This window comes from Triturus cristatus, chromosome 5_2 (genome assembly GCF_964204655.1).
Source record: "Triturus cristatus chromosome 5_2, aTriCri1.1, whole genome shotgun sequence".
NCBI lineage: Eukaryota > Metazoa > Chordata > Amphibia > Caudata > Salamandridae > Triturus > Triturus cristatus.
Window position 1 is genome coordinate 572,815,307 of NC_140588.1, and position 13,382 is coordinate 572,828,688.

The 13,382-nt window shown below is 44.6% G+C and overlaps 1 protein-coding gene across 1 annotated transcript; it reads left to right on the plus strand.

Moving 5' to 3' along the window:
* The first annotated feature begins 216 nt into the window (after window positions 1-216).
* LOC146825655 (olfactory receptor 13D1-like) lies at window positions 217-1,152 on the plus strand. The gene has a single exon (XM_085606645.1). The coding sequence runs from the start codon at window positions 220-222 to the stop codon at window positions 1,150-1,152; it is 933 nt and encodes a 310-aa protein (XP_085462771.1). The 5' UTR covers window positions 217-219.
* The last annotated feature ends 12,230 nt before the right edge of the window (window positions 1,153-13,382 follow it).

Genomic DNA, 13,382 nt, shown 5'->3' on the forward strand with positions numbered 1-13,382 from the left:
GGCTCATATGATGAAAAATATTAGCTAGTACTAATATTGCAGATTATGGTGAAATCCTGTTTAGGGAGCACAATTTCAGGTAACCTCACAAGTTTTGGTTCCCTAAATCAGGGCTTCATTTGCGTTGACAGTTTTAATGATCCGCTGTCACATTGATCCATAAAAGCATCAGTTAACTTTTCTTCTCTTCCCACAGGTAACAATATCAGAAAACACACAATGGAAAGGGGTAACCAGTCTTTTGTGACAGAGTTTATTCTTGCAGGACTTTCTAATAATCCCAAGACTGAGATCATCCTCTTCGTGCTGTTTTTGGTCATCTACTTATGTGCGCTAACGGGGAATCTTCTTATAATCACAGTAATTCATGTGGATTCTCGTCTTCACACACCCATGTACTTTTTCCTGAGCAACTTGTCCTTCGTTGATATCACTTACACATCAATCATTGTTCCAAAAATGTTGGAACTTTTCCTATCCTCTAAAAAGGCCATTTCATTTGTTGGATGCATGTCTCAAGTTTACGTCTACCTGTTCTTGGGCGAGACAGAGTGTCTCCTTCTGGCTGCCATGGCATATGACCGTTATGTGGCCATTTGCAAACCACTAAACTACATGATAATCATGAACAAAATGGCCTGCCTTAAGTTGGCTGGGTTTGCATGGATGTGTGGTTTTGTCATATCACTTATCGATATCTATATCACTGTTCGGTTACCCTTCTGCGGACCTAACCATATAGATCACTTCTTCTGTGAGATCCCGGTTGTGTTGAAGTTGGCATGTGCGGATATCTCACTGAATGAAGTGATTATGGTTGCTGGAGCATCACTGTTGCTTATTGTTCCCCTTATTCTCATTCTCATCTCCTATTTACGTATCATCACTGCCATCCTGAAGATGCATTCTATTGAAGGAAGATGCAAGACTTTCTCAACTTGTGCATCCCACTTGGTTGTGGTCACTATCTTCTATGGAACAGCAATGGTTTTGTATATGAAGCCCAGATCAGAGCATACAACTAGTGACAAGGCAGTCTCTGTATTTTATACAATTATTACTCCCATGCTTAACCCTCTTATATATAGTCTTAGAAACAAGGATGTTAAACAAGCATTAGGAAAGACACTTGAAAATAAAGCTGCATTATAAAAATTGGGTTGTTAATCAAGGGTGCTTAGTACACACCTGAAGTAATAATCACAGTCCCTGTCGGCGTGAACCACTAAAGTCACTAACTAATCCTGAGCTGAGCCCCCTGGTAGCTATATCACAGAGCAGACAGGCTTAATTTAGAGGCAATATACATAGAGTTTATACAGTAATAAAACCAGGAGCGTAACACTGGCCCCCGCAGCCCCCGTTGTGCAGGGGGGCCCCAAGCTGCAGGGGGCCCCATCAGCTCAATACTCAGGCCCAAAAGCTCCAGAATAAACCCGGAGTGGGGGCCCCTCTGTGTACATGGCAGGGGGGCCCCCTCAACTTTCATTACGCCACTGAATAAAACAGTAATAGATTTGAAATGCAAAACAATGCCAAAATGAATTTAGAAAAATAGATCCAAATTGAAAAAACAAAATGACTGCAAAGTTACATCAATTAAATGAGGGGAAGCAGATATTGAATTTGAGGGCTAAATAGTGCCCTGAAGCATAAAGTGCCAATGATAGCCCATGGTCGTGACACTGACCACGATGGTGTGCAGTCCGGATACACTAACGAAGTTTGTTCGGGTCAAAGATTTTACCTTCTGACTTTAGTGCATGAAGTCCCAATCCACCAAAGGAGTGCACTTTTAAAGCCCCCGAGGACCATTATGGTAGGCATTGAGAGACCTATACGGTGGCGGGAAAAGGCCAACCATGGAGTCCAGTTTTAGTTGCCAATGGCCAGCTGGACAGTTGCAGGAAAATGCCTCTTGTAGCGTGTTGTGACCTTGGAGTAGGAGGTCAGCCTCATGACCCTTGGAGTACACCTCTTTGTTCTGGTTACAAGAGAGAGAGAGCAGGTCCAGTCCTCCAGGTTGCAGGCACCAGACTCTGACTTCCTCTGGCCCAGAAGTATTCTGAATTAGGTCCATTGAGGTCCTACAATTATGCCTGGCATGAGCTAATGGCTGCGAACTATGCTTGGGGATGCCCTAACCAGTGATGTTAGGTTCCTGGGGCTAACCCTATCAACCTTGGGCATTTTCAAGATTGCTAAAGTCTTCAGCCACACTAAACCTGATCTCTGAAGGATGTGTTTGTGTGTGTATGTACTGTCCTAAGGGTCATCTCGGTTTCCTCCCAGATGTACCCTAAACATCCAGTTTTAGGCACTCTTTGTGCACCCAGCAAACACAGAGACAAAAGTCTGGTATAATCAAAGTTAGGCTTTCAGCAACCAGACAGTGAATACACACAAAGTGTTCTCTCATTTTGTTTCCCTCCTGTGAAGTGTACCTCAAATATTATATGTAAACCTAGCAGACCTGTCAAACTGTAATGTTAAAGAGAATCCCTCTGTAACTGGGGCCTGACTGACTGGCCATGCCCAAGTATCAGATAACATTTGCCTGTGACAGTGGAGGCCTCTTTGAAGAATGCCACAAGTGTTATATGAAAAACACCAGTAGAGCTGTCAAGCAGGGTGTGACTTTCAAGTAGGACCTGACATTTCAATGTCATCCTTCTGTTGAATATTTTATCATGTTCAGATTGGTCATTTTGCCTATTCAAGTCAGCCTAGTATTTGTTACTGGGAGCAGCTTGTACCTCACCACATGGCAACAGTCAGCTGCCAGGTGACAGCTGGAAGGCACTGAAAAACCTTAGAAGTTTTAAGTGGGCAAAAGGTAAATTTTCTAAACTAAATGTCCTTAATAGTTAGAAAAAATGTAACTTTACCAATAAATATGATTTGGTTTAACAATTAAAAAAAGTCATTGCAATATTCCTGTAGCTGTGTCCTAGGCAGAGATAACATTTATTACTCTTAATCTTGTAGCCCAATGCTTTCCTATAAAACAGCTAACCCTGCTACACTGAAAATAGTCTTTGGGGATTTTGTTTACTGTAAGGTTATGTTTAACATTTAACTTTTTCATGCCCTATTCTTCCATACCGTACACCCTGCCTTAATGGGCAGTGAGACCTACTTAGGATAAGTTATGATTATTATTTAAAAGAAGGGTTTAGACCAGTCAAAAGGGGTATTTTGACAGGTTGAATTTGCAATTTAAACCTACACAGCCAGGCTACTGGTGGCAGGTCTTTAGTCATGTTTGGACTGCCACTGCAATGGGTGCCACAATGAATGCTGGAGCTCACTGGTCACATTTAACATACATCACTGGGTACCCTGTAGGTACTGTATTGTAGGGATTTATCAATAAGATAAATATGTCAATCAGAGGGATTCCATTTTTGTCATGTTGACAGGAGGAGCACAAGAACTTTAACACTGGTTAGGAGGAGCCACATGCACAGAGTTTTATTGCTGTCAAACATAGGGTCAGCAAAAAAACATTGGCAAACATTTGAGGAGGGACTGTAAAAAGGAAAAGTTTTCAACAATCATTATCAATTTAAATTACACAAAAAGAGATTATGTGGCCACGGGTCGTTACTTTCAGCAATGCCAATAAGTTAGTAGAGAAGTATGGACAATGGAGTATTGAAAAACTGCATTTCATTTTCTTCACCTGAGTCAGAAAACCATTAAGGGTTCGATTTCAAGTTCTCTGGTGGGTAGACAATATTGATCACACCAGATATAGATTGCTACCCTTGGGATTTGAATTTATCAGGTTCAATAAATATTACTTAATTCAAGTCACTCCCTGCAAAATGGGGCATATCATGCAGATGTTCGCACTTTACGTACCAAAATCATATTACATCGGTATGTTTTGCAAGTTTGACCTGCCAAAATTTAGCTGGGAAAAATGGCATGGTTCAAACTTTATTGCACCCAATAATTAATGGCTCTTTAAACTTGCAATTGGTGTCCCTGCTTAAATACTTGTATGTACAGGTATTTCAAATTACACAGGCAATCATAATCAAGACCTAACTAGAGGATTTCCCTGCAAAGAAAACTGTCTCAGGTGCGCTCAGATGGATGGAAGTGTTAAAAATCATGTTAAATATGTAATATTTGGCATTTCCGCTCAATTATAATGATCCTCCTACTTTAAAAAAAAGTGCATTATTGCATTGTACAAGTAAGTCAGGTCTGTTAGCACTAGCAAAATGCTATTGCTAATGCTGAAGGTTTCAATGTAGTAAGATATGTGGAAATCCTGTAACTGCAAATTATTTCCGAGTTAAATAAAAAATAAAAATTGTAATATCACTGTTTCCAGGTGCGGTCATCCACAAATTTCATTGTTAAAAAAATCCTCATCTTCTCCGAAAATGAGTCTCAGTTCCATTGCTGATCGTTACCACAGTTCTGGTCTTATAAGTCCTGCTGAAACTATTAGTTTGAATGTTTAAGCACTACAACCTCAACATTCCAGTTATAGTGCTAATTTTGTTAATTACCTGCTTTGATATTTGGATCTAAAATTCTTAAGACTGCATAAAGAATCAGTAATATTACTTGCCTTCCACCCCACGTATATAGTTTAGGGGTCCAAACTAGCAATATGCATTATAATCAGCTACAAAGTAAATTGCAAAATTGTTAAGTGAAAATTACATCAAATAATTAGTGAGGTCATGTAAGCACCAAATTTGGGCTTGATTAAACCAGAAGAAATAAAGGAACCAAGGAACTAGAGACTAACACCTCATTTCACGACACAACCCACCTTGCCATAGTCTGTGGCAATTCATGACTATCATCAGCAAAACCAGCTGGTTAGACATTTCTATGATGAAAGCACATGAGTTGATGATAGAAGTGATGAAGTGCATGGCTGGATGGATAATTGTAAGCGTGTCTGGATGGATGGTTAGTTTGAATGGTGAGTGCACAAATAGGGGAAAGTACAGGAGAAGGGGCAATGTAATGGGTGGGAAAATGAATTGTTGAATGTAAGGATGGAGGAGGTTTGTACCATCATGTGTTAGTGTTATCAACAGAGAAGGAAAACACTCTACACAGAAAGAACGTCTTATAGGCCCAAACGCCATATTAAGAGGCGGGATTTTTTCCACTCCATTTAGGCACTATAATGGGGACTCAATTGCATAGCACCTGTAACAAGAACCATCAATCAAAGTAAATAATAAGGACCCCCTGCTGAATGACTAGATTCCTAGGGCAGAGCAGAAATACAATTAACAGAAAATTCCCGAGGCAACTATGGGTCTAGGGCAATTAACGGACCATGGTGCCGATTACGATCCGGTAAAAAAATTCCCCGTATGACTCGTATCCGGTCTTTTTACCGTACGAATCGTACAAGTGCCGTACAAACTGCCAATTACGATTCGCATGGGAAAAAGTCCATACGAATCGCATTGGGAATTATTCCCCACACATCCTCGGGTCGGAAAATGTGTCCGACACGTCCACGGACGATTTACCGTACAAATGTGAAAAGTGAAGTCCGACCGCGGAATTACGATCCATCCCGTGCGTCCGATGTTACAACCGTATGGAAAAAACACTGTCTGCACCGAACTCCCATAGCAACCATGGAGACATGTGCCCGCATACGCGCCGAACACCCCCCCCAGCCCCCGTATGTACGCACCGACCCCCCCCAGCCCCCGTACGTTCGAGTCGTACCCCCCGTGTATGTACACCTGTGTACGTGTCGAACCCCCCCGTGTATGTACACCCGTGTACGTTTGAGTCGTACCCCCACCCGTGTATGTACGGTGCGTACCCCCAGTGCGGGTGGGGGTACGACTCGAACGTACACGGGTGTACATACACGGGGGGGTTCGACACGTACACGGGTGTACATACACGGGGGGTACGACACGTACACAGGTGTACATACACGGGGGTTCGACACGTACACGGGTGTACATACGCGGGGGGGGTTTGACACGTACACGGGTGTACATACACGGGGGGGTTCGACACGTACACGTACACGGGTGTACATACATGGGGGGGTTCGACACGTACACAGGTGTACATACACGGGGGGTACGACACGTACACGGGTGTACATACACGGGGGGTTCGACACGTACACGGGTGTACATACACAGGGGTTCGACACGTACACGGGTGTACATACACGGGGGGTACGACAAGTACACGGGTGTACATACACGGGGGGTACGACTCGAACGTACGGGGGCTGGGGGGGGTACGGTGCGTACCGGGCCATCTACTCTGGTCGTTTCACGCCGTACTTCGCTTTTCCGGCACTTTTTGGGTGGCGTGAAAATATTGCCGTCCAGACTGCTGTCGGTTCGAATCGTAATTCCTGGGTCGTGAAACGCTGCCTGAAAGCGTCCCGACGTCACGTCGCAGCATTCCCGGATCACATTCGTATGTATATTTTCGTCGGTCGGTGTTTTTTACGATTCGTACGGAAATGGTGTTTCCGTGCGAATCGTAATTCCATGTTTGTAAAGTTTTACGACCGGGTACGAGTCGGACGGAGAAAACGCTCCGACCGACGGTTCGTACCCGGTTTTTAACGGATCGTAATCGGCACCCATATAGGCAAAAAAACATTATATAGAGAACTCAGTGTACACTACAAGAAAAAATGGTACAGACAAATAACTGAAGTGGCTGGTTGATGGTCCGCCATCAACCAGCCACTTCTTTTTTTTTTTTTTCAAATTTTTTTTTTTAGTCCTCATTACTCAGGTGTATACCAATCAGAAGCCATTGATCACTTCCCGGAGGCGCCTCTAGTGATCTTTTGACAACCTGGCATGATACCCTGTACACCTTGCCATGTGTACTCAACCTTTGGTACCCAACCGGCTGAATGGCAACCTCCAGAGTTTATTGGCAGTGCAGTGAAGAGGGGGTTAATCATTGGACTTAGTTGGTTAATGACTGTACCCATTCCTCATAAGGAAGCCAGAATGCATTCCGCTTACGTTTATGTGTTCTGTCTAGCTTATTAACGTATTTAATTGAAGCCAGCCATTCTATTGCCCTAGGGGAAATTTCTTTGACACAGTGTTTACAAATCTCCCTCCGCACCAGTAGTATTAAAAGAAATATCAATTTTCTTGAATTATTTGGAAGAGATTCATAATTATTTGTAAGCCCAAAAAAAAACATTAATTCGCTTACCTCGAATGCTTCCCCAAGTATAGAAGAGATCGTGTCACTTACTTCCAGCCAAAATCCTTGAATCTCCGGACAAAGCAAAAACATATGAATGTCTTCACCTCTTTCCTTTTTGCATTTTGAACATCTAGCTGGTGCTCCACTCCCCAGTTTAGACAATCTGTACGGAGTCCAATAAACCCTGTGAAGACAGAAGAGGTGGTTCCGCCTTAAATTTGCGGGCCGAACTATGGTGTATAGTAAATCGCATGATACTTGCCATAAATCTTGAATCTGTTCTCCTGGCAAGCATTTCTCCCACAGTTCAGCCGGCAAATTGAAATCGCCATCCGCAGTCTCCATTAATAACCAGTAGAGTTTTGCCACCTCTCTTTTCACAGTTCCCCTGACTAAAGAAAACTCTTCCAATTTACTGGATAGTCCTGCTCCACAGCCGTCAGTGAGACTCCAACTCAACATTTGCAAGTACTTGAATCTCGAAATTTGACCGTTAGACAGTGTTTGGATCTCTTCCCAGGGAATTAAGGACCCTCTCATTATCAATTGACTCCACTCGATAATTCCTGCGTTCTTGAACCCCTTCGCTGCTAGGCCTTTTCCCCTCCTGTGCTAAGCCTTTTTTGGGCTATTTGGGGTAGTGCGCGCTTAGGCCCCTGTAACTTTTTGACCACATTAGGTATCCATGCCAAATTTGCGTCCTTTTCTTCCAACATCATGTGGATTCTAAAGGTACCCAGGGTTTGTGGATTCTCCTAGAGGGTTCCCAGAATTTAGTCAAAATACAGCAAAAGTTTTTTTTTTGTGAAAAATGGGGAAAAGTGGCTGCAAATGAAAGCGTCTGGGTTTTTCTCTGCAAATGATATCAAAAAGGGTTTGTGGGGCTGAAATCACCATTTCTCCAGCTTTTTAGGGAATGACAGATTTTTGTCAGAAATCCAACTTTTTTTACACAGTTTTGACATTTTTCTGGGACATACCCTATTTTTGCAATTTTTTGTGCTTTCAACCTCCTTCCAGATAATGGTAGAAATGGGTAGAAAAGCAATAATGGATCTTGGAAAGCTATACATATTTGAAAAGTAGACAAAATTCTGAATTCAGCAAGGGGTCATTTGTGTAGATCCATCAAGGTTTCTTTATAGAAACTAACAGTTAAATATATGAAAAATTAAAAATTAGTTGAAAAAAGCAGCCTTTTGTGTCAACATTTTCACCTGTAACTTCTTCTAATTATGACATCTCTTAGGAAGCAATGTACCGTTACATCCGCTGGACCTTCCTGGTTGTGGGGATATATAGGTTCACCAAGAGCCCAACGAACCCAGAGTAAAAAACTGAGCAGCATTTTGTAATGGTTTTTTTTTTAGTTCCGGGTATATAGCAATTATAGTGTGAAAATGTATACATGGAAAAATTGGTATGAAAGACACCTATGTATTTCGGAAATGGGAACAAATTACAGAGTTTAGAAACAGTGCATATTTGCACATTTTCGAAATTGGGAATACTCATACTTGCATGACAATTATTGGTCATTTTTCAAAATGACTTTTTCTTTACACAATGTCTTTCATTTGGAAGGGAGAAATGCATCAAAAATCAATAGGTAATAACAGTTGCTTTACACATCTGAACTACCCTATGTCTCCCGATAACAATGGTACCTCACTTGTGTGGGTAGGCATAGTGCCCACGACAGGAAGTGGCTCAAAACCTAAGGTGAACACACCACATTTTCACACTGACAATTTACACATTTTTTGCGAAGAGTCTAGCTGTAGTTTTTGAACCCTAGCTCTGCCGGCACCTAGGGAAACCTAGCAAACCTATACATTTATGAAAACTAGACACCCAGGGGAATCCAGGATGGGGTGACTTGAGTGCCTCCCACCATGGTCTGTTACCCAGAATCCCTTGCAAACATAAAAAATTGACAAAAAAAACACATTTTTCCACATTTCTGTGATGGAAAGTTCTGGAATCTGCGTGGATCCACAAATTTCCACCCACCCCGCGTTCCCCAAAGTCCTACAAGACAAATGGTACCTCACTTGTGCGGGTCGGCCTAGTGCCCGCGACAGGAAACGGCGCAAAACGAACGTGGTCACACCTCAATTTTGCAGTGAAAAATGACCCTTTTTTGTCAAAGTGACTAGCTGTAGTTTTTGAACCCTAGCCCTGCCGGCACCTAGGGAAACCTAGCAAACCTATACATTTTTGAAAACTAAACACCCAGGGGAATCCAGGATGGGGTGACTTGAGTGCCTCCCACCAAGGTCTGTTACCCAGAATCCCTTGCAAACGTAAAAAATTGACAAAAAAAACAAATTTTCCCCACATTTCTGTGATGGAAAGTTCCGGAATCTGTGTGGATCCACAAATTTCCACCCACCCCGCGTTCCCCAAAGTCCTACGAGAAAAATGGTACCTCACTTGTGCAGGTCGGCCTAGTGCCCGTGACAGGAAACGGCGCAAAACGCAATGTGGTCACACCTCAATTTTGCAGTGAAAAATGACCTTTTTTTGGCAAAGTGACTAGATGTAGTTTTTGAACCCTAGCCCTGCCGGCACCTAGGGAAACCTAGCAATCCTATACATTTTTGAAAACTAGACACCCAGGGGAATCCAGGATGGGGTGTCTTGAGTGCCTCCCACCATGGTCTGTTACCCAGAATCCCTTGCAAACATAAAAAATAAAAAAAACACATTTCCCCCATATTTCTGTGATGGAAAGTTCTGGAATCTGCGTGGATCCACAAATTTCCACCCACCCCGCGTTCCCTAAAGTCCTACGAGAACAATCGTACCTCACTTGTGCGGGTCGGCCTACTGCCCGCGACAGGAAACGGCGCAAAATGCAACGTGAAACACACAAGATGATGGACGGAATGTTGCACAATGGCAAAACATTCACCCCCAGTCACAGGTCTGGGTTTAATCCATCATTATTTTGCTCACCACACCACCCCAGTTCAGACATGGCCATATGCAAATCAGTCTTGACCCTGTGCCTCATGGGAACAGTCCAGCCCGAACTGCCAAGCCATGTCTTCCCTGGACCAGAATCAAGCATCCTAGGACCGGTTTCTGGCTATCAGCCGTCATCAGCCAGGATAGCTTGACTCCAGTGGCGTAGTGAGCACGGGACCCACGTCTGGGCATACCCTTCCCACATAGGGTGAACAGCAAAACACACAAGATGATGGACGGAATGTTGCACAATGGCAAAACATTCACCCCCAGTAACAGATCTGGGTTTAATCCATCATTATTTTGCTCACCACACCACCCCAGTTCAGACATGGCCATATGCAAATCAGTCTTGACCCTGTGCCTCATGGGAACAGTCCAGCCCGAACTGCCAAGCCATGTCTTCCCTGGACCAGAATCAAGCATCCTAGGACCGGTTTCTGGCTATCAGCCGTCATCAGCCAGGATAGCTTGACTCCAGTGGCGTAGTGAGCACGGGACCCACGTCTGGGCATACCCTTCCCACATAGGGTGAACAGCAAAACACACAAGATGATGGACGGAATGTTGCACAATGGCAAAACATTCACCCCCAGTAACAGATCTGGGTTTAATCCATCATTATTTTGCTCACCACACCACCCCAGTTCAGACATGGCCATATGCAAATCAGTCTTGACCCTGTGCCTCATGGGAACAGTCCAGCCCGAACTGCCAAGCCATGTCTTCCCTGGACCAGAATCAAGCATCCTAGGACCGGTTTCTGGCTATCAGCCGTCATCAGCCAGGATAGCTTGACTCCAGTGGCGTAGTGAGCACGGGACCCACGTCTGGGCATACCCTTCCCACATAGGGTGAACAGCAAAACACACAAGATGATGGACGGAATGTTGCACAATGGCAAAACATTCACCCCCAGTCACAGATCTGGGTTTAATCCATCATTATTTTGCTCACCACACCACCCCAGTTCAGACATGGCCATATGCAAATCAGTCTTGACCCTGTGCCTCATGGGAACAGTCCAGCCCGAACTGCCAAGCCATGTCTTCCCTGGACCAGAATCAAGCATCCTAGGACCGGTTTCTGGCTATCAGCCGTCATCAGCCAGGATAGCTTGACTCCAGTGGCGTAGTGAGCACGGGACCCACGTCTGGGCATACCCTTCCCACATAGGGTGAACAGCAAAACACACAAGATGATGGACGGAATGTTGCACAATGGCAAAACATTCACCCCCAGTAACAGATCTGGGTTTAATCCATCATTATTTTGCTCACCACACCACCCCAGTTCAGACATGGCCATATGCAAATCAGTCTTGACCCTGTGCCTCATGGGAACAGTCCAGCCCGAACTGCCAAGCCATGTCTTCCCTGGACCAGAATCAAGCATCCTAGGACCGGTTTCTGGCTATCAGCCGTCATCAGCCAGGATAGCTTGACTCCAGTGGCGTAGTGAGCACGGGACCCACGTCTGGGCATACCCTTCCCACATAGGGTGAACAGCAAAACACACAAGATGATGGACGGAATGTTGCACAATGGCAAAACATTCACCCCCAGTCACAGATCTGGGTTTAATCCATCATTATTTTGCTCACCACACCACCCCAGTTCAGACATGGCCATATGCAAATCAGTCTTGACCCTGTGCCTCATGGGAACAGTCCAGCCCGAACTGCCAAGCCATGTCTTCCCTGGACCAGAATCAAGCATCCTAGGACCGGTTTCTGGCTATCAGCCGTCATCAGCCAGGATAGCTTGACTCCAGTGGCGTAGTGAGCACGGGACCCACGTCTGGGCATACCCTTCCCACATAGGGTGAACAGCAAAACACACAAGATGATGGACGGAATGTTGCACAATGGCAAAACATTCACCCCCAGTAACAGATCTGGGTTTAATCCATCATTATTTTGCTCACCACACCACCCCAGTTCAGACATGGCCATATGCAAATCAGTCTTGACCCTGTGCCTCATGGGAACAGTCCAGCCCGAACTGCCAAGCCATGTCTTCCCTGGACCAGAATCAAGCATCCTAGGACCGGTTTCTGGCTATCAGCCGTCATCAGCCAGGATAGCTTGACTCCAGTGGCGTAGTGAGCACGGGACCCACGTCTGGGCATACCCTTCCCAAAATGCAACGTGGTCACACCTCAATTTTGCAGTGAAAAATGACCCTTTTTTGGCAAAGTGACTAGCTGTAGTTTTTGAACCCTAGCCCTGCCGGCACCTAGGGAAACCTAGCAAACCTATACATTTTTGAAAACTAGACACCCAGGGGAATCCAGGATGTGGTGACTTGAGTGCCTCCCATCAAGGTCTGTTACCCAGAATCCCTTGCAAACGTAAAAAATTGACAAAAAAACACATTTTCCCCACATTTCTGTGATGGAAAGTTCCGGAATCTGCGTGAATCCACAATTTTCCACCCACCCCGCGTTCCCCAAAGTCCTACGAGAAAAATGGTACCTCACTTGTGCGGGTCGGCCTAGTGCCCGTGACAGGAAACGGCGCAAAACGCAACGTGGTCACACCTCAATTTTGCAGTGAAAAATGACCCTTTTTTGCCAAAGTGACTAGCTGTAGTTTTTGACCCCTAGCCCTGCCGGCACCTAGGGAAACCTAGCAATCCTATACATTTTTGAAAACTAGACACCCAGGGGAATCCAGGATGGGGTGACTTGAGTGCCTCCCACCATGGTCTGTTACCCAGAATCCCTTGCAAACAAAAAAAATTGACAAAAAAAACACATTTTCCCCACATTTCTGTGATGGAAAGTTTTGGAATCTGCGTGGATCCACAAATTTCCACCCACCCCGCGTTCCCCAAAGTCCTACGAGAAAAATGGTACCTCACTTGTGCGGGTCGGCCTAGAGCCCGCGACAGGAAACGGCGCAAAACGCAACGTGGTCACACCTCAATTTTGCAGTGAAAAATGACCCTTTTTTGGCAAAGTGACTAGCTGTAGTTTTTGAACCCTAGCCCTGCCGGCACCTAGGGAAACCTAGCAAACCTATACATTTTTGAAAACTACACACCCAGGGGAATCCAGGATGGGGTGACTTGACTGCCTCCCACCATGGTCTGTTACCCAGAATCCCTTGCAAACGTAAAAAAATGACAAAAAAACACATTTTCCCCACATTTTTGGGATGGAAAGTTCCGGAATCTGTGTGGATCCACAAATTTCCACCCACC